This window comes from Anneissia japonica, unplaced genomic scaffold (assembly GCF_011630105.1).
Source record: "Anneissia japonica isolate Jap-2015-1 unplaced genomic scaffold, ASM1163010v1 scaffold288012_len1326614_cov192, whole genome shotgun sequence".
Classification (NCBI taxonomy): domain Eukaryota; kingdom Metazoa; phylum Echinodermata; class Crinoidea; order Comatulida; family Comatulidae; genus Anneissia; species Anneissia japonica.
In genome coordinates, this window is record NW_022756612.1 from 353,346 (window position 1) to 373,290 (window position 19,945).

The 19,945-nt window shown below is 33.3% G+C and overlaps 2 protein-coding genes across 3 annotated transcripts; both read left to right on the forward strand.

The window, feature by feature from the left end:
- Positions 1 to 776: 776 nt before the first annotated feature.
- LOC117124287 (microspherule protein 1-like) lies at positions 777 to 19,354 on the forward strand. 2 transcript variants are annotated; one of them, XM_033270468.1, is made up of 13 exons: positions 777 to 837; positions 1,660 to 1,830; positions 3,503 to 3,813; positions 4,296 to 4,415; positions 4,680 to 4,789; positions 5,236 to 5,344; positions 5,962 to 6,100; positions 14,218 to 14,293; positions 15,127 to 15,155; positions 15,549 to 15,641; positions 16,403 to 16,485; positions 16,764 to 16,979; positions 17,514 to 19,354. In XM_033270468.1, exons 2-13 carry the CDS (start codon positions 1,677 to 1,679, stop codon positions 17,595 to 17,597), a joined length of 1,524 nt encoding a protein of 507 aa, XP_033126359.1. In that variant the 5' UTR covers positions 777 to 837; positions 1,660 to 1,676; the 3' UTR covers positions 17,598 to 19,354. The 2 variants fall into 2 exon arrangements, with proteins under 2 accessions (XP_033126359.1, XP_033126360.1); XM_033270469.1 differs by having other exon boundaries at positions 786 to 837; positions 1,664 to 1,830.
- LOC117124288 lies at positions 10,484 to 12,120 on the forward strand. Its single transcript, XM_033270470.1, has 2 exons — positions 10,484 to 10,835; positions 11,194 to 12,120. Exons 1-2 carry the CDS (start codon positions 10,515 to 10,517, stop codon positions 11,896 to 11,898), a joined length of 1,026 nt encoding a protein of 341 aa, XP_033126361.1. The 5' UTR covers positions 10,484 to 10,514; the 3' UTR covers positions 11,899 to 12,120.
- Positions 19,355 to 19,945: the final 591 nt, after the last annotated feature.

The following is a 19,945-nucleotide window of genomic DNA, read 5'->3' on the forward strand; positions in this document are numbered from 1 at the left end:
GGGCCATTTAGTCTGGCCCTCGCGAAAAAATTATATAATCATTGTTTTACTCAATAAAATAATAATAATTTGAAGAATATTTTTGAATTAAATTGAAGACCAAAATGGAAACCCAGAGCCATGTTCCTCGGGGAGTTCAAAGACTGTATGAGCGCGTTGATACAGCGCGGAAGGGACACCTGTATTCTCCGATCCCATTCTTGTCGTGAACTCTGTATCCAAAGACAACAATAGAATGTTGGTGCATGGACGTACGGTGGCTGATTTCCTCCAAACTGTAAAAAAAACATATTTTTATTAGGGCGTTATTTAAGGCCTACTGTATATAGTTACCAACCGTCTCGCATCGTGCGGGACGGTCCCGCATTTCAAAGTGATTTTGGATGAAACACGCATTTTGCAAAACACATGCGAGATCTATGCGTGATAATGCATTTAAAATTAGAAGAAATTGGTTGTATTCAAACTATAAAAACGGTGATGCAGTAACGGTCATGAGAGAGGTACCGTACAGTATTTCCTTGAAGGCCCTACTTTTTATTTCATTAATGAGTTACTAAAAATCGATCAGTAATGAAATGTTTGTGTAGGTCTACATTTCGGGTGCTCAAATTAACATAGGCTTACATTGAAACTCAAATTGGCTTTATTAATAATATTTTGCTTATGTACCTGTATTATCAACAAACATAGCTTTATTTACTATACTACCAATCCACAGTGTTTGGTCTTACAGAGATGTGTATAAGAGACAGCTTTTATAGAGGGCGCACTCAAGTTTACGGCTTTTTTGCTTCGACCCGACGACCAGCGTTATCAGCGCGGTTGTTTAGTTTGGTATGTAACAAAACAATAATAACTTTTTAAATTATCTTAGAATGTATTTATCCAACATATCCTTTACAATATTATTTGAAAAACATGGAATAATAACTTTATACCGTCATCAGCACAGCCCGAAAGATACCTAGCCTAGCCTCTAAAACCAGCTAGCCTAGCCTAGGCCAATTAGGCTATACCCCAGCCATGCCTCTAGGCTATGCCTAGGCCTAGTTAGGCCTGTTCTTTCGCCAAAACTAGGCCTAGTCTAAGCCTAGGCTAGGCTACTTGCTTCTTTGTGATGCTTACAAGGGCTATATTCGCACACGGCTGCTAACAGTTAGCAGGATCTGGATCCTGGTTACGGATCCTGCTAACCGGTTAGCTGCCGTGCGACCATACGAGAAAATCCCGATCCGGATACCAAAAATATGATGACCGAATAACTGGCCAATAAGAAACTGGAAATTGTAAACTCGTACGTGTGATTGATTGATGATAGAAATGCACTTAACGTGCTAACCGATAGTGCTTGCTAACCGTTAGCAGTATCCGGATACTGCTAACGGTGGGCACTAACCTATCGGGTGTTCTCACGCAGGTGCTAACGGTTAGCGCAACGGTTAGCTCCTGATCCGGATACTAGTGCTCTCGTGAGAACCAGGCTTCAATCATCCTTGAAAATTTCATTGTCATAATGGATTTAACCCTTCTATAATAAATGTTTGCGTCATCGCCAAAAAGTTTTCCACTTTTATCAAGTAGGCCTAATTTATAAATTTTGTTTGCTTTTAATTAAGCTGGCAATTGTAATTAATAGCTCATTTGTTTTACATTTAGACAGAACCAGTACCAGTATGTCTTCGACCAGTGATACTAAGCTAAGTGGTAGTGTGCAACTAGATAAAATGGAGAGGGATGAAAAAGCTGGCAAATCAGTGACTCTTATAAATGTATCTGAAGTGAGTGATCCTAGTAAGGCTAACCCAGATGTGATTCCACCAGTTTCTGGTAAGAAATAGCAAGTTAAGCAAAGACAAATTGGTTGAGTAGCTCAACCAATAGTAGTAAATAGAATTGCAAGTTGGAGCTGGCTGATTACATTTGGTTAGATTTATCCCAGATGTGGCAAAGTTATAAATAAAACAACTTAACAGTACAATAATAATATACTTAAAATTAATTAATAAAATAATGCATTTTAATTGTCAAATATATTGCAACAATCAAGTCAGACCGAATTATTTTAAACCCTACCATTACAAGCATTTTAAACTGTTTTTTAATTGACCATAAAAATTGGAATTAATTTATTTAAATACAATCTTCCAACTATGAACCTCCCAATAAACGCATCCCGCGGTCACATGACATGTGGGTATAACTATGGAGAATTTATAGGAAAATATTTACATATTCTAGTGTTCTCTTTGTATTGTATGCTTCAGAATTTATATGATACTTTGTAAATTTAGCTAGCCTAGATGCCGTAGCGTGTCAGAATCGCAGTTCGCAACTCTTGTCCATACCTAAACAGGATGTAGATATGTAGGGGCCTAGGCCTAGCACATCTCAACAAAAAAAAAAAAACTTTAGCATTAGCAAACCATTATGGCAAAATTCTCAAGTTCAATTTTTAATGAATTTGGTACTAACATTCCAACCAGTACTATTCAACATCAAATATATGCTTTACAGCAGAAACAGTCCAAGGAGCTACCCATTTTCCTACTACTGAGCGTTACTGGAACTGTCTGTTTACAATTTATAGTCCCAGTATATGTCACATTACTAACCTAGCTCTCAATTTTACAAACTCGATTTGCGACAATGATGTCATTACAATCAATCTTTTTTGTAACTACAAAAGAAAAACAAATAAATAAATTGACTTAGAACTTCCCTCTAAGAAAGAAATATCAATTGTTTTCAGCCAATTATATTCTATTTTGCGCTATGCATGCTTCTTCAGGCAGCTACTATACAGTAGAAACAGAGAATCTCACTTTTTGTTAATTGTGGTCACTGTTCCAGTGGATCATTAGGAAGAGAATAATAACACTCCTTTTTGCATTTTATGGTCATGTTTTCATTTGGAAATCACTTAAAATGAATACTTCACAGTGAATACCGATAATTTTGGCTTCTGTACACTACAGGATTATTTTGTTGCAAAAAACATAAAAATCCAAGTCATATTTCATGACAAATATTTGCTCCCATGGCAAGGCCTAGGCTTACCTAGGCCTATTATACTGTGTACCATAGTCTAGGTCTACCCTCACCACTGAGATGTTATGGAAATGTTGAAATCTTATGAATAATTTACATCAAATTGCATAATTTTGAGCCTTAGAGGTAATGCATTTAAAAAGCAGCAGCAATTATATTTTTATTGTATACGTGTTATAGAGAGAGCCCCATTATCGTCAGCATACTGCTTTTTTTAGTCACCGTCGGTAAATAAAGTTGAATAAAAAAAGAAAAGTTGCCAATGCCTGTATAGTAATTTTGGAACTTGCAGAGGTTTACTAGTATCTCATTAGAGCAAATTTGCATATGAATTACTTTATTTATTATTTTCAGACTAATATTATGAATTATAATCATTATTCCATTGAAGCATGCACATTATCTTAGAAGAAAGTACAAAGAAAATTAATTATGTTTTTCATGTCATTAGCATCCTCACCACTAGTAACGTCACCACGAGTGATGACCGCTGCCACCCCCTCACCAGCTTCATCAACTGCAAGTACATTCAATAGCCCGAAAAATATTCAGATTTCAGCTCCGATGCTGACCCCTCCAAATACAGTTGACCCTTCACAGGTGAAACGTAGAAGTTCATCCAGGCCTATTAAGAGAAAGAAGTTTGACGATGAGTTAGTGGAAAGCAGCTTAGTGAAGTCTAGCAAAGCAAAGCTGCCAACATTACAACCCCCTGAGGTAGTACCTAGTACCACAGAACCAACCCCTGTTGAAAAGAAGAAGGTAAAGTATTCAAAAAGAACAATAAGTCAAGATTATCAGATTTGCTTTATTACTTTTATAATTTATTGTAAATTGAGCAGATGAAAGCTGTTTGTAATTTAGAAAAATAGCTTTATTTACTATACTACCAATCCACAGTGTTTGGTCTTACAGTATTATTTTTTGGTAAACTATCAAAACAAGTACATGATCAATTTCTGTAGCCTGGATGTGTGCATGTAAATGATTCAGGGATTATTTTTTTTTTAGCGTGATGTTCAGAATGGACCATGCTCACTTGAAGACTAATACATCATGTGTAATGATCATTACATAATCTTGGAATATTTTTGGCTATAGACCTTTGTTAAAATTGAGCTTTAAAATTAAATTCAGTTGAAAACAAACCAACTTGGCATGTAATTGTAAATAATGATTTCATCAAACTTGATTAAGTTATATTATAAAAGTTTTGAACCAGTTATAAAATTTATTTTCTAAAGATATCCAGGGCGACTACTGTGAAACGAACAAAAAAGCCTAAAGCAGTTATTCCAACATTGAAAGATGTAGGGCGTTGGAAACCGCAAGACGACTTGGCTCTGATAACAGGCGTTCAACAGGTATGTCTACAGTTATTTACATTTTACTTTAAGCCCTTAATTTTTACGATCTGAAACTAAACAATTGTTAGCCGCCTTTCAGTAAAGTGAAGCTCTGAAGAGGTTGATTATAATATTTGTTGTCTGTGGTGGTGGTGGCATTTAATATCTTTGTTACCATATATTATAATTTGGATTATCAAATAGAAATTTAATACAGGTAGTTACAAATAGTACGAATATCAATTGATATGCATGTTCTCCGTTATTATGAATTTGCTACAGACAAATGACTTGAAAGCAGTCTACACTGGTGTAAAATTCTCTTGTCACTTCACACCAAAAGAAGTGGAAGAAAGGTGGTACTCATTGCTCTATGACCCTGCTGTATCTAAGTAAGTATTCTACCTGTGCAAGTCTGTTAATTTTCAGTCATGTGGGTTGTCATTGCTTGTGTGAAATCAGTTTGTAGGCTCTAACTTGTGTGAGCTTGGACCTGGTGGTTAGCATCTAATTTTGTGATATTTGGGACTTGTTGGTTAATTATATTCATTCTATCATAATATGGCTTGGTTTGGCCTAGGCATGGTATCTTCATTAATTATATAATCAATTTATTCATGTTAATGTTGATAGTCATACAAGATAATACTTGAGGTGTATTCATGATTAATAAGTATATTTTGGAATTATATATTTATTGAAATATTTTTATACCTTACAATATGAAAAAATGATTTATCTTAATTTAATCCATGCTATTATAAAATTTAAATCTATAATTCTTGTATGTATATTAAAAATTTGTTAACAGTTTTTCTATTGGTGTGTTTTATGTTAGAGTTGCTCAACAAGCAATGGCTGCCTTGCATCCAGATATCAAAGCAACTGTCCTCAGTAAAGCACTTTTTAGTGTTGCAGAAGAAAAGCTTCTTGGAACAGTCACATCTGTATGTATATTTAATATTTTTATTTCTATATCTATTTAAAAAAAACATGTACATAACATTTTTTAGGTGTTGGGTATAATAGGTTACCATTTGCCACATCATATTAAAACTTGTTAAGTCTTGACTTTAGCTTTTAAAAACATGAAAAATTAACTGTTAATGGCGCTATATTGATGTTATGCTATGATGAAAATCACTAAAATCTCCTTAGTTACGCCTCTTGAAAATCTGGTTGTGGGGTTTATATCTTGTTTATGCCTTCTGAGTACCCCACCATCCACCTTGCATGATACAACCAGAATTGTATTGCCAAGCGGTGTCGCCCGAATATGCTATAAGAATGTGTCATTGTTTTGATTATTTCACATGACTTTCAGCCCTGTCACCAGAGCAATGACATTCCCCAGCCACAATCTAACAGTTATCATAGATGATTGAGTAAAGAAAGAAGTTAAGTTTACTGAAAAAAAAATGCTTAGTATCCAGTCTATCTAGGCTAGGATACTCTTGTCTGTATCTGGTGGTATAGGAAGTCGGCCGTTGATTGTGCAACATCTTAACAATGAATTGCTTAATTCAAGTTATTTTATTACAACTTTGTTTGTTGCTTTTTGCAGATGACCCAGCCAACTATTGATACATTTCAGGACTTGTTAAATGATAACTCAAATGTGTTTCATCCAACAAGAACAGCAAAAATACTGCATACTCATTGGTTGCTGATGAAACAGTATCATCTTCTTCCTGATCAATCAGGTAGTATTATGAATAATATATATTGTGTATTCATCAAAACACACACAGTAAATTATAGAAGTCACTTATTTATTTTCAGATTTTGAATAATTGAAATAAAACATAGAAATTGTATGTTATTTGTTCATGTCTACATGAACCACTGAAACAATTGTATGTGCTTGTGCACATGTGTGTACAGACGTACAGTACCGCTCACAAAAATTACCCCTTTTTGGACGCGTCCATTTAAGTCCTGCACTGCCTAAACATTGTTATTTGTATGCATGTATGTCTGTCCAAATTGTTAAATACTAAATTTTGATCGTGTCGAATTAACAGTCCTATTCAGGACCATGGATAAACAATGGAGGGAGGCATGCATGAGCCGTGTATAAATTGTACTGGTGTTCTGATTAGGCGTGGTTCCGAAAGACATCAGACAAAACTGATGTTGGCCCATGGAGGAGTACATTTTTTTGCCGAAACTTGACGTCCTTCAGTTCAGCAGTAGGCCTGGTGTAGTTTCAATGTGACGACGATCATAAATCAAAATAAAATCGGCCTGGCCTACCTTAGATTTTTAATGCCCACACCGTTGACGAATTTCAATATATTTATATTCAATTAATTTACAGGTGTAATAAAGTAATCATGTTTTCATTATTGTACTAATATTTACACACAAACTAATTAGTATGACGATGAAGATTCATCCACCACCCTCTGTCATTATCCTGCTGTGCTATGAGAACAAAAGCATCCGCAGCAGGACTGTATGATGTACGGTAGTTCACAATGAGGTCAACCACAGCACCAATGACGCAATTAATTTTATGTGAAGTTGAGTACTATACTGTGTTTCTAAATACAGCATAGGCCCTTATTTAAAATAAAATAATCACAACATTAGGATACATATTATAATTTTTTTGTATTTCTTTATGATTTATTTATATTTAACAAATACAAAGATACATTGCTGGAATGGTGCCATATTATAAAAGGAACGAATTTATGTTTTACGTACCTACATACACAATTTCTCCTGAGATAGGTTTCAACACATGTTCTGTGTTTGATACGATCTAGTCTGTGTCATGTCCGACGCGTCCATTCAATAAAGTGTATTACAGTAGGTTTTATTACTAAAGTAGTTTGGCGCAGTGGGAACAGTTTGGTTTCCCAACCTCGAGGTCGGGGTTTCCATCCCTCGCTATGCATTTCGATTGTGTCCTTGTTTGAGCAAGACATTTTATCTGCATTGCTTCTCTCCACCCAGGAGTATAAATGGGTACCTGGTAGTGTTGCCCGCTCCTGCGCTGATTACCAGCAGCAACACTTAGCGTGTGGACCCAATGACCAGGGAAAATAAGCTTTATAACCGCAAGGAAGAGGCACATTATAAATGGCCCGTAGCAGTACCAGTGTTGAGGCCTACAGTAGGCCTATTCATATGTACTGTATTATCAACTGTATATTATTGATACGATAAAATAAAATTTGCCTTTTTAGATTCAAACTATTAATATTATTAAATGTATTTGAATTTCCATTAAACTTTGAAGTTAATTGTTGTGTTAAAATCATTAGAAAAATACAAATTGATGTGTTAAAATCATTAGAAAAATACAAACTTTAAGCACAGTGATTACTGAAATCAGGAAAAATCTACAATGATTATTAACATACATGCATGTTGTCAAAAGAGTTGAATGAATTAAAGGCGTATAATAGGTCACAGTCACAGTGTAATCTATCCTATTGTGAAGGGGATAAAAACAGGCCCACACAACATTGTCCACCCCACTGCCCATCCTACTTTCACAATGGTATATTCCAGTTGGGTGGTTTTCGTCCTGGGTGGTTTATGTCCAATTACCTATTGCTAATGCCATTGACAATAAAATGTATACAATTGGTGTGTTCATTGATTTGTCCAAAGCATTTTACTGTATCAGTCATTCCTGATGATGACATAATTAATGTCGAAATATTGAATCCCAACACGATGGCGTGTATTTCAATACTTGGAGTATGTATTATACTTTCTTATCTGAGATTAATCAGTGGACCTTTCGGTATCAGTCATGATATTCAATTTGAAAAGCTTAAATATTATGGAATACGGGGCTTTCCCTTAACTTGTTATTTTGATTATTTAAGAAACAGAAAGCAATTTGCATATACGTTGATTCTCAATCTGATATGACTACTATTGCAGTATAAGGTACCTCAAGGCTCAATTTTAGGACCACTACTGTTTTTATTGTATATTAAAATGATTTAAGTTACGTTAGTAATAAGAGTGATAATGTATACTGATGATACAAGTGTATTCTATAGTAACCAAATATATTACAAACTTATACTTTCATGGAAACTGAACTCAAAAATATCTAAGTAGCTTAAAGCCAGCAAATTATTTGCCAACAGTAACAAAACTAAATATATTATGTTTTGAACTAGAAATAAACTATATGACCCTACAAATTACAATTTATCATTCAATCACAAAATTATCGAAGAAACCAGTGTTGTGAAATTTCTTGGTGTTAACCTTAATTGTCATCTGAATTTTATTCACCATATTGACAATATTGCTAAAAAGATATCAAAATCGGCTGGTGTTATTTCAAAACTGAAATATTTTCTACCTACTAATATATTAATTACTATTTATAAATCATTTTTTATAAATCATTACTTCTTCCTCACTTAAATTATGCAATAACTTCTTGGGGATCTGCAAATAATACCCATCTCCAGAGGCTATTTAAACTACAATAGAAAGCATTTAAAGAGCAGCATGCAAAAAATACAAATTTCACCCTTTCACTTCCCTTTTTGTTTATACAAAAACACTTAACATTTTTTATCTCTTGGACAAAAATATTGCAATGTTTATGTATAATTATAACAATGGAAATACACCAATTAGTTTTAAAGAGATCTTCCAAACTACAGAATCTGTGAATAACGACACAAAACTCGAAACAAATATAGATTGTATATCCCTAGAAAGAGAACACATGATATCGCCCAACAGAGTATTTCATACACAGTTTCTAAAGTCTGGAACGAATTACCTGGAGATATACGGAAAAGTGAAATTAAATACAATTTTATCGTAAAACTAAATGATTATTTTATTAATAAATACAGAGAAAAATGTAATAGATGTTTGGTGGATAAATGCCATTTATGTAATAACACGCTTTCGTAACGTGAATCAACATTAAATCTCAGGGGGTTTTTTTTTAGGCATGATGTTTCAAATTTAATTACAATATTTACATTGATTATACATATGCCTATATGTATTTATATTTATTTTTTAGGATATATAATCTAAAGCATACAGTAACTATGCTTGCTTTGTATACCTCTTTCATTTTTTTCTATGACCCTTCTTTAATATTACTGTGTTATTGCATGTCTTGAAGAATTGGAATAAAGAATTGATGATGATGAACCACAGGAAACTGTCTATTCACAAGGAAAGTTATTGTTTATCATTGACACACAATCGACGCATCTATCTAGACTGCTTCGCGTCTGATGCGTCCATGGTGTTATCCACTGCTGCTTAATGCTATTGTTATCCAACTTTATTCAGTGCCTGTAATGTCCCGATAAATGCATCTTGCAATGTATAGTATATTGACAAAGGCCAGAATAATACGTTTGCCTGTAGATATTCAATGCGAAATTTGATCAGCTTGTTTTGCCTATCCTCATTTATGGCTGTGAGGTCTGGGGGTTTAAAACCAGATTGAAGTGTTTTATAGAAAATTTTTGAAAAATATCTTAAAACTAAATAAATCTACTCCCAACGGGGTGAAGTAGGTAGATCAAAAGTCTGAGTGACAATTGAGAAAAGAATATTAAGTTTCTGGGTTTGTATTTTAGAGGGTAAACAGAGTAAACTGTCAAATATTATGTTTAAGCTGTTAATGAGATTACATGATCTGGGTACATACATTTCGAAATGGACATGTAAGATTAAAAGTGTACTTGACAATTGTGGTATGTCCTATGAATGTAATTATCTAAATAAAAAATGGATAGTCAAAAGCATTGGATTACGATTAGTTTGTATCGAAACAAGAATGGCTGTCTGATTTAAACAGTAATAAGATGTGAAAATTATAGAAATATTAAATCCGAACTTGAGTTCGAACAAACACTAATCATGCTACCCAAGAAGGATAGAATTGATTTATGTAGGTTAAGAATGTTCTCTCTTGCCCTGAAAGTTTAGAGAAATAAAGTCTATTGTCTATTGTCCACTATCTAAAAATAATGAAGTCACTTGTTTGTATTGTTTAGTTTCACAAACAAAGAAAACAAAAAAAAAAGCAAACAACACACACCCAAGCTTTCTGTTTCTTAATAAAAGCTCACAACTTTTTTGAAAAATTATCATTCGATCATGGCATTTCGCAAAGGTAATAGGGTTCAAGCAGTAGATCCACACTCTAGCACGTGGCTTTCGGCCCGTGTTAAATTAGACACCAACGATGACTCGCAAATCCCTGTAGGACGGGTGGGATACAACACTTCATCGTGGGTTAATCTACATGACGTACGGACACCAAAACTTAAGAGGCCATCTCTTTTTAACAAATCCGACTTTACTTCCCTTGGTGAACCAAGGTTTCTCCAGAAAGGAGACGCAGTGGATAACCTCCTACCAAATGGGAAGAGAAAGCCTTCAGGTGTTGTAGTCAGAAATGATCCACTTTTGGGAGAGGTAAGTTTATTTTTTCCCGTTTTTCATATTCTAAAAAAATCAGTGGATTAAAAGGGCCTAGATTTATATTTATATGAATATTTGAATTTGTCAGCCAGTCCAGTTTTTATATTCAGTTTTGACTTAGTTTATATTAAAATTGATTAAGTGTTTTAAAAAATCCATGTGTTTACATAGGCTACGATGTTAGGAAATACACTAGTATTATATATATGGAGAAAATAATAGGCTAAGGTTTTTAAGGTAAAGCCATATGTTTAGAAATGGTGTACCGAAAGTTGAAAGATGATTTTGTTATTGATACTCGCCATGCAAACCTTCAAGAAAATATTTTAATAGAAAACTTTTTTTTATGTAGGCAGCAACAGGTATCATGCTGGTTGATGGTGATCTAGATGATGATCATGATGACGACGAACTCGATCTACTTGCGTATCCCATCGTGCCCGACGACAACGATCGACATGACAGGATGGAGGCCTTGCACATCGAAACCAATAAAGTGCTGTCTACTTGCTTATGGCCCAGAAATGATGCGGAAACGGAATGGCGGCAAAAAATGGACCATCGAATGCGGAAGTTGGAGAAGGCGAACGCAAAGATTATGAAGAAGAACGCCGAGCTAGTTACTTTATTAGACAGCAATAGTCGCGAAATAGCTCGATTGCATCAGCGCTTAAATACCATAGAATGTGCTCCTGTACAGCCTATTGTGGCCATGGAAACTGGTGTAGCTGACATCGCTCCCCCTGAGGAGAGTGGATTTGAAAGTAGTATACCAGAACACATTAGGATAAAGATTGTAAGATTTAGTGAAAATAGATTAAAAGTAGCACGCCTTTTGGTCCAACATTTGTTCACAGTAGAAGAACGTTTAAGTAGTAACATTTCCGGTAAAATGGGCGCACATCGATTAGACCCAGTCAGGATGGAGATTGTTAAGCGTGAGACCTTCAATATTTCCCCGTCACCTGCGGGAAAAAGGGAGAGACATTGGCGCGCCTGCCAAAAGTCTATTGATGCTGCCAGGCGGCACATGAAGGCACGCATGAAGAGTTCATAATTATTACTTTAAGCTTTCTATATGGTTTAAGCAACATAAAGTGTATATATTTGTGTATAATGTGTATTTTTATATTTTCCATGTATGTTTTGACAAGCATTTTATTAAATGTTAGTTATGTTTATGAATAATTTATTTTAAGGAAGTTTGTATTCAAATTGATTTGTTTGAACAATTTTGAATAAATATCAAATAAAAATGTAGTACAGTAGGTGTAATGGACAATATTTATGGTTGTTTGTTCATTATAGTATTGATCACGACGAGGATGATGGTGCTAATGGTTGATATTATGATATTGTTGTTGTTGTATAATGATTTATTCAGAAATTTAAATATGATAATACAACACACATAGGACACAGGATTTAATACCTATAATACGAACAATAATAATAATAATAATGGTAATACTAATAATTTTTATTTTCATCACCATCCATTTCGTCTCAATAGCAAATATATAAATGAGGGCTACCAGAACATATTTAACTAAAAATAACCAAAATAATGATGTATTTTTAATACTGTCTTAGAAAAATACCCCACAGAGCACGTGTTGAAGGCATGGTTGTTTCGTTGACAAAATGCCAACTGTCTAAAAATAGACTGTAATGTCGAGTAATTCTATTTTTAGACGATAGTGCGATTGCGTGTTGCTGGAATGTAGTTTGCAGTCTCTACTGTGTTTTTTTCTCACGATCACATGTGAATTCTATTGAAATTTTTCCCATTCAGTACAAGCGTCTGTTAATGTTATAATGTCATCGTGTTTTACTTGCCATTTCGTACTGTACTGTACGTTCTATAACATATGGTCAACGATTACTGGATCGTTATTCATTAATTGTTTATTCTATGAAAGGTTAAGGCCCAGTGTTAAATTTACTATGTTGTTGAAAATCACAATTGCGTAGGACGCATCCATTGAATGGATGCAAATTGGACGTTTTCAGGGCGCGTCAGACGCGTTCAAAAGGGGCAGTTTTTTTGTGTTTTGTTGGGATCACCTTTATTTGTCCTCTTTTTTCATGGTTTTCAATTTTAATTTTTTCTCATATTGTACAATGTTTTATAATTCTTTAAAATATAAAACAAAAGAAAACAAAAAATAGCGTTTTATAATTATATTTTGTTGAGAAAATCGCACATTTCCTGTAATATTTTCATTCACTTTTCATTTTTTATACAAGATTTAACACGAAATGGAGCCATTTCGACCCAAAGTATGGTGTACTGACAGCAGTGTAAAAACATATATAAGCATATATATATATATATATATATATATATATATTTATATATATATATATAAATCAAGGTAGCCGTTAACACTGTTAAAACATATATAAACAAAATTTATGTTATATATATATATATATATATATATATATATATAGGCCTATATAATGACTGAATAAAAAGGCATACTAAACAATAATAGGCAATCAAAAAAATACAGATGTGATAGAAAATATATAAGTCAATGGGTCTATACGTTAAAATAAAAAAACACACACATATATACATACATACACACACACCTCAACACCACTTTACATAACCACATTTACCCATTCACTAAACATATTACTAACTATTTTGTTTTCCTCCTTTCTCTCATTTTCAATAACCTTAATTAATGTATCTTTGCTCTAGCCATTCTCTATGTTGTACAATCTTTCGTTCTCTGTTTAATTTTTTTAAACAAATTTTCATTATTTTTTTTTTTTTTTTTTTTGTGAGCGGTACTCTATGTTACTGGGTGCAGAGAACCATAACAGCAAGGACAGAATGTGTCAAATGCTATGGATAATAGCCAATTTGTAGTTTGAACTGCGGATGCCCATATCAAGATCAATTGACAAACAAATATGCACACAACATAGGCTTATGTTGATTGACCGTGAATGCGGGTATGCGCAGTTCAAACTACGAACTGGCTTATTGGAAGGCAAGATTGAGGAATAATAATATACATGTATACAAGTAAAAATTACCAGTATTCAAGTACAATTTTTAAAATTAATTCATTTATTAATTGTTTGAAGGGTCATATGATTTGTATTAAGTTTAATAATGTACTCTAGGAGCTCATAATATCTTGTGTGGATTTTTGTGTAATCTGATTTCTTTTGAAATATACATATATGGGGCTGGGATGAGGTGTTAGGTTTCCTGAGTGAAATATCTACCATTTTTAAAATAACCTAGTAAAATCTACAATATTAAGTATTACATAAAATGTGTTTCAAATTTAAAATATGTTTATGAATCAGAAATTGGGATTTTAAAAAAATGTTTTTTGGTATATTTTAGTTCAACCGATGCCAAAGGGAGACCATGTTTTAAATTTCTCTGATGCCGAGGATATGATGGTTGATGCAAATCTAAGGTAGTGCTTATTTATATTGTAATGTTATGTCTTAATGTTTTGTCATTGTAGACAGACTTGAGAATGATCCTAATACTGCCCTTTTTGCTACCTCAGTGGCGCTTTTGATATTTCTAACTTTTCTAACACAATTCTTTGACAATGCCATGTTGTAATTTCAAATTTATGAAAATGTGATTTACACACAAAATCACTTGCAGTCCGCAAGTTGTGAAATCACTAATATTCTAACTAGTATTCATGAAGCGTCTATGTTACATCATTTATTCAACAATTAACAACCTGACTCAAACACACACACACACACACTTCATACACTTTTGACAATTTCAGAAAATATAAATAATCTTAACACCTTTGACAATTTCAGAAAATATAAATAATCTACTTGTAACTAAAATGTTTTAACATCAGTACTTCAATTAAAAAAAGTATCCACATTCTATACTTATTATCCTTGATTTAAATATCAGTGTGTTATAGTGTATTTTGGTAGCTTGGTACTACATTAACCAATACGCTGGTATCTATGAAAAAGGATCCCAAGTTTCCCTCAAGTTGAAAGAGTCTTCCAATAATTGGCAATGTATCCCACTCTCCCCTCAGCAAGCAAAAATCACATGAAAAACTCATCAATTTCCTACGAATGCATGGTGTCTGCTTCTGTGCAATATGCGCTATATAAATGTAACTCTATGAAGTCACTGGACATGGGTATCACCATGCACAGCAAAATACATTTAGATATTCCTCATTAAACTAGATTTCCCAGAAGTGACTTCTCCTATCTTGTGATCCATACATTTTGACAACATTTTGAATTTCCTTCTCAGAAATCCATCTGATGAATTAGTAGAACAAGGTAAGCTAAAATTTAATATTTATTATAATTTAATTATTTAGTTTTTACACAAAATATTGTATTATGTTGCTATAGCATTGTAGTGCTAAACATTTCCAACACTGGTTGCCACCTTGTAATCTGCATATCTTGAAAATAAATATTTAAAGAGTTAGTGGGCAGCACTTTTGGATCATGTGCTTTTTGGTTTGAAATGAAACCAATAAGTTATAGACACTAAGAACAAACTACAAATGATAGACATCATTTGGTATTTTGAAATAATATATATCATTATAAAACCAATCATGTGATTTTAAATACAGAAGCATTTTGTTGGAATTTATATCAATACAGGCAACTAAATAGTGTTTGGTACATTATTGAATTTTGATATTATTTTTATCTTTGCAGAATTAACGATTGCTGATAGAAGACAAAAGCGGGAGATACGACATTTAGAAAATGAAATACCCAAATGGCAGGTGCTAGTTGATCATGTTACAGGTAATTGTGCATTTAATCACCTGTGTAAACCAGGATATGTACGTACAATAATGGAGACTCCCCATTGGCAATCAAATGAAATTAAAAACACCATTTTTGGTTCAACCATGGTTTGACATAAACATTTTTGTACAAAAGCGTGCTTTTCAGATCTAGACTATGCCTATCGGTTCATCAAACGTAGTATCAAAATACCTCGTCTTCATCCTGCCTCTCCATCACTGGCATTTGTTAGCCTTTATGTTACTGTCACTCTCATTGGTTACAGTGTGAATTGCATGGTTAGTCAGTTGCCTAATCTAAATGTGTCTGCAAAAATACAGGGACTGAATCAAACCATTTTAAATCAGCAAATCTTTTGGGGTCTTTGAAATAAAATAATATATTATGTATTATCTTACTGTAATGAGAATCAGATAATATCACCTGACTTTTTTCAAAAGGAGAAAAAACCTTGGATTTTGAAGTTTTTTACAGACTCCTCAGAAATCGCGAAAGCTCATGTCTGGCCATCTAAAAATACAAATTATGAAGGGGACACCCCCCCTCCCTTTGTTTTTGTTATTCTTTTTATAAATTTAAAACCCCCACTGCTTCAAGTCCTAGATCCACTTCTGCAGTGCCCTGATCATTCTCGCAACTCAAATGAGCTTCATGTTTTTATTCTATAATTGGCTAACTATTTTCATTTGATGACAGTGAAATAATTGCATTGATAAATACTACTGTATACATGTTTGCCCTCTATGTTTTTTCAATAGGCCTGAATTCAGTTGACTTTGACAACCAGACTTTAGCAGTACTCAGAGGCAGATTGGTTCGTTACTTGATGAGGTCCAAAGAGGTGAGTAAAAAAACGTGTGTGAGTTGGAAAAAGTCATTGCAGAGGTTCTTAGTCCATTTTGGGAAGAATTTTTCCAAACTTTTATATTGAAAGTCAAAATATCAGTGTGTCAGTGTTTTGGATATAAAGGCAGCAAGCTAGTAAAGTATGTGCTGTTGATGCTAGGATAATATTATAAACAAAATATAAAAGGGAAGTCAAAAAAAAAAAAAAGAACATGGTAGTTTTTGGAAGAAAAATAAATACTTTCATTTCATATTCCTTTCATTTTTAAACAGATTACCTTAGGCAGAGCAACCAAGGATAATAATATAGATGTTGATCTGTCACTTGAGGGCCCGGCATGGAAAATCTCGCGTAGACAAGGCATCATTAAACTTAGGAACAGTGGTGATTTTTACATTGCTAATGAAGGAACTAGACCTATATATGTTGACGGAAACCCAGTTCTGAAAGGACAGAAAAATAAACTTGATAACAATTCTGTTGTTGAAGTAAGTTTCTTTTTATATATTATTATAATACTATTGTTAGCCATTCTATGCTGGAATATTTGGCAACCAGTAACTTATTGTAATATATTTTAAATTGTACTTTGCAATGGGTGTATTCAAACAACAAAGTTCCTTTTTATATACAAGTTTGTATTTTTTATGGACAAGTCAATAAATTAATCTTGAATCTTGGCTAGTGTATACCTAGTGTACATAAGTTAAAATGTTATGATAAATTGCATTCTCAAAAATTTTTTTTTTTCTATATTGTTATTGCTGTTGTCATTTTTGTATTGCTGTTGTTGCTAATAGTTTCATTGTTATCAACAAACAGTATCTACCTGTTTGTTTTAATATTAGAAGAATAGTGCTTATTATTATTACTTCTATTGTATTCAAAAAAGGGGAGGTAATAATAATAATAATATTTGTAAATACTGTATTTACAGTGGATATAAAATGTCATTGTCAGTGTAGTTAATTACATTAAAAGTATATCTCATGGCATAACACTGTTCATTATTATTCTGGCAGATAACTGGACTACGATTCATCTTCCTAATTAATCAAGACCTCATTAGTGCCATAAGAACAGAAGCAGCCAAAATTGGTCTTTAATGTTCAATCAGAGTTTTTTTTTATTGGACAACAATTGGGAGAACTATGAAGCAGTAAATATCAAATCCTGATTGTATGGGTTTATATAAAATGATGACAACATGAAGAATGAATGTTCTCACTCTAAGTATTCTCAGGCAAAAAGGATGAAATACTAAGGAGACCTACAAGCAGCATTTATGTTCATGAAATGTACAATGTGGACAATAAATGTTGCCACTCCAGAAAATGTCAGGCAAATGAATGGAATACTAAGGCAACATACAAAAAGATTCAAGTTCATGAATTGTACAATGCAGACTATAGATGTTGCCACTCCAGGAAATTTTAGGCAAATTAATGGAATACTATTAGGAAACTTACAAAGAACATTCTTGTTCATGAATTGTACAATGCAGACAATACAGTAGATGATGCCTCTCCAGGAAATGTTAGGCAAATGAATGGAGTACTAAGGAAACATACATGTTCATGAAATGTACAATGTGAACAATAAATATTGCCGCTCTAGGATATGTCAGGCAAATGAATGGAATACTAAGGAAACTTACAAAGGACATTCATGTTCATGAAATGTACATTGTGAATCATAAACTTTGCCATTCTAAGGAAAGTCAGACATCACAGATGAAATGTTAAGGAAGAGAACAATAATGAAATGTACTTTGAACATATGAAAAGCCATTCCTGCAGTTGCCAGATACTAGCAATGATATTTTAAGGAAGCATTTTATGAAATGTACAAAGTGGACACCAAACTGTGAAGTTATTTAACTTCAGGAAACTTAGATACATTTTATACAACAAAAAATTCATATTCATCAGCATCAGCTGATGAATTTATAGTATTTATAGTAGGGAAAGTTTAATGGACCCTATAATCATTGGAGGTGCTAGTGGGGGCAGGGAGGGGGCTTGAGTCCCATTTGAACAAGTCAACCCATCAGGCAGATCAGTCCTATACTGGACAGGTCAGTTTCCCCATCGACTGGAACCATTGCCTAGCTTTTAACAAATCAAATTCCTAGAATCTGTAGTTGGTGTACCGTAAAACCCTGGGCTTTTTCTTTTTCTTTTTTTTTTTGCAAACTTTGGATAGGCTTCTTTTTGAGGCTACTTTTGCAAAGTAAAGAGGGGGATCCTTTTCAAAATTAATGCTGTAAATTTTGGGAATTACTACTACTGTATAAAACATTAAAAAAAGGCCACTGTAACATCAATCTGTATCGTGGAGTATATTAAACCGGAATTAAATCACCTAAACTACTGTATAAACCAAACGTGTCTGTTAAATTATTTTGTTTCTTTTAAATTCATATACAGTGTATATACTGTACTATTTTGGAAAAAAAAGCCCATGCTATCTTGGAAAAAGTACATGGGCTTTTTTTCGAGACTACTTTTGCAAACTAAAGAGAGGGCTTCAATTCGAAATGGGCTTCTTCTCTAAATCCAGCCAATTCTGCTTCTGTTTGAGGTTTTCAAGGTTTTATGGTATAATCTAAAATGTCCAAATCATGGTGTCACCACTGCCTGTAACCATATCCATGTAACAAAGGTTTGAATATGCCTTCATATAACAAAAATCAAAAGGGTTTTCCAAAAGTATCAGTTTCTTAAATGCTAATAGTAAGGGATAGGGAGAACTTTGAAATGCATTGTGGAAAATAAGGATAAATGGAATATTAACATTAATTGATTTATATTTTATTTCCAATCAATGAGCATTTAACAATAAAAGTGGGTTTGCATTACAAGTATTTTCTGGTGTTTTCTTGAAAACATTGCCTTTAAAACCTTAATGAAATAATACTATATTTCAAAAATGAAATTATATTACAAAGTTTTAAGTAAAATATGAAGTAAGTTCAATGTCAAAAATACATTTTTCTTAATTAAACAAAAGTTAATGAATGTGCAGGTGAAATGCAGGCCTTAAGACTTGATATCTAAGATATGGGTCAAACACAATTCATAGTCGTGACATTGTCTATGCTCTATAATACCCTTAAAAACCATCTATATTGGTCAGTTGGTCTTACTTCAGCTGATAAATAATCTTGTGGTCTGTCATATATAAATTCTAACCAGTAAACACTATGGGGTACATCAATGTTTCATGTAAGAGGGCTTGTAATGTGTGTGTGTATTGTGATATTTCACGGTTTGTTTCATTTTACATAAGTATATATATATATATATGTATGCTATTATTTCTTTCTAGCCGTACTTATTGTGTAATGAAGTGTATCTGGTGGTATTTGAATCTGTTTAACCATGAAGCCTCCGTGGTCTAATGGTTATGACGCTCGCCTTGACAGCGAGAGGTCGCAGGTTAGAGTCCCGCC

What these genes read in the sequence shown, in the direction of transcription:
- LOC117124288 (XM_033270470.1), top strand. Translation starts at nt 10,515, where the DNA reads ATGGCATTTCGCAAAGGTAATAGGGTTCAAGCAGTAGATCCACACTCT. An exon ending in ATGATCCACTTTTGGGAGAG is followed by an intron (nt 10,836 to 11,193) that starts GTAAGTTTATTT and finishes TTTTTTATGTAG; the next exon opens with GCAGCAACAGGTATCATGCT.
- LOC117124287 (XM_033270468.1), top strand. Translation starts at nt 1,677, where the DNA reads ATGTCTTCGACCAGTGATACTAAGCTAAGTGGTAGTGTGCAACTAGAT. An exon ending in CCCCTGTTGAAAAGAAGAAG is followed by an intron (nt 3,814 to 4,295) that starts GTAAAGTATTCA and finishes TATTTTCTAAAG; the next exon opens with ATATCCAGGGCGACTACTGT. An exon ending in GCTAGTTGATCATGTTACAG is followed by an intron (nt 15,642 to 16,402) that starts GTAATTGTGCAT and finishes TTTTTTCAATAG; the next exon opens with GCCTGAATTCAGTTGACTTT.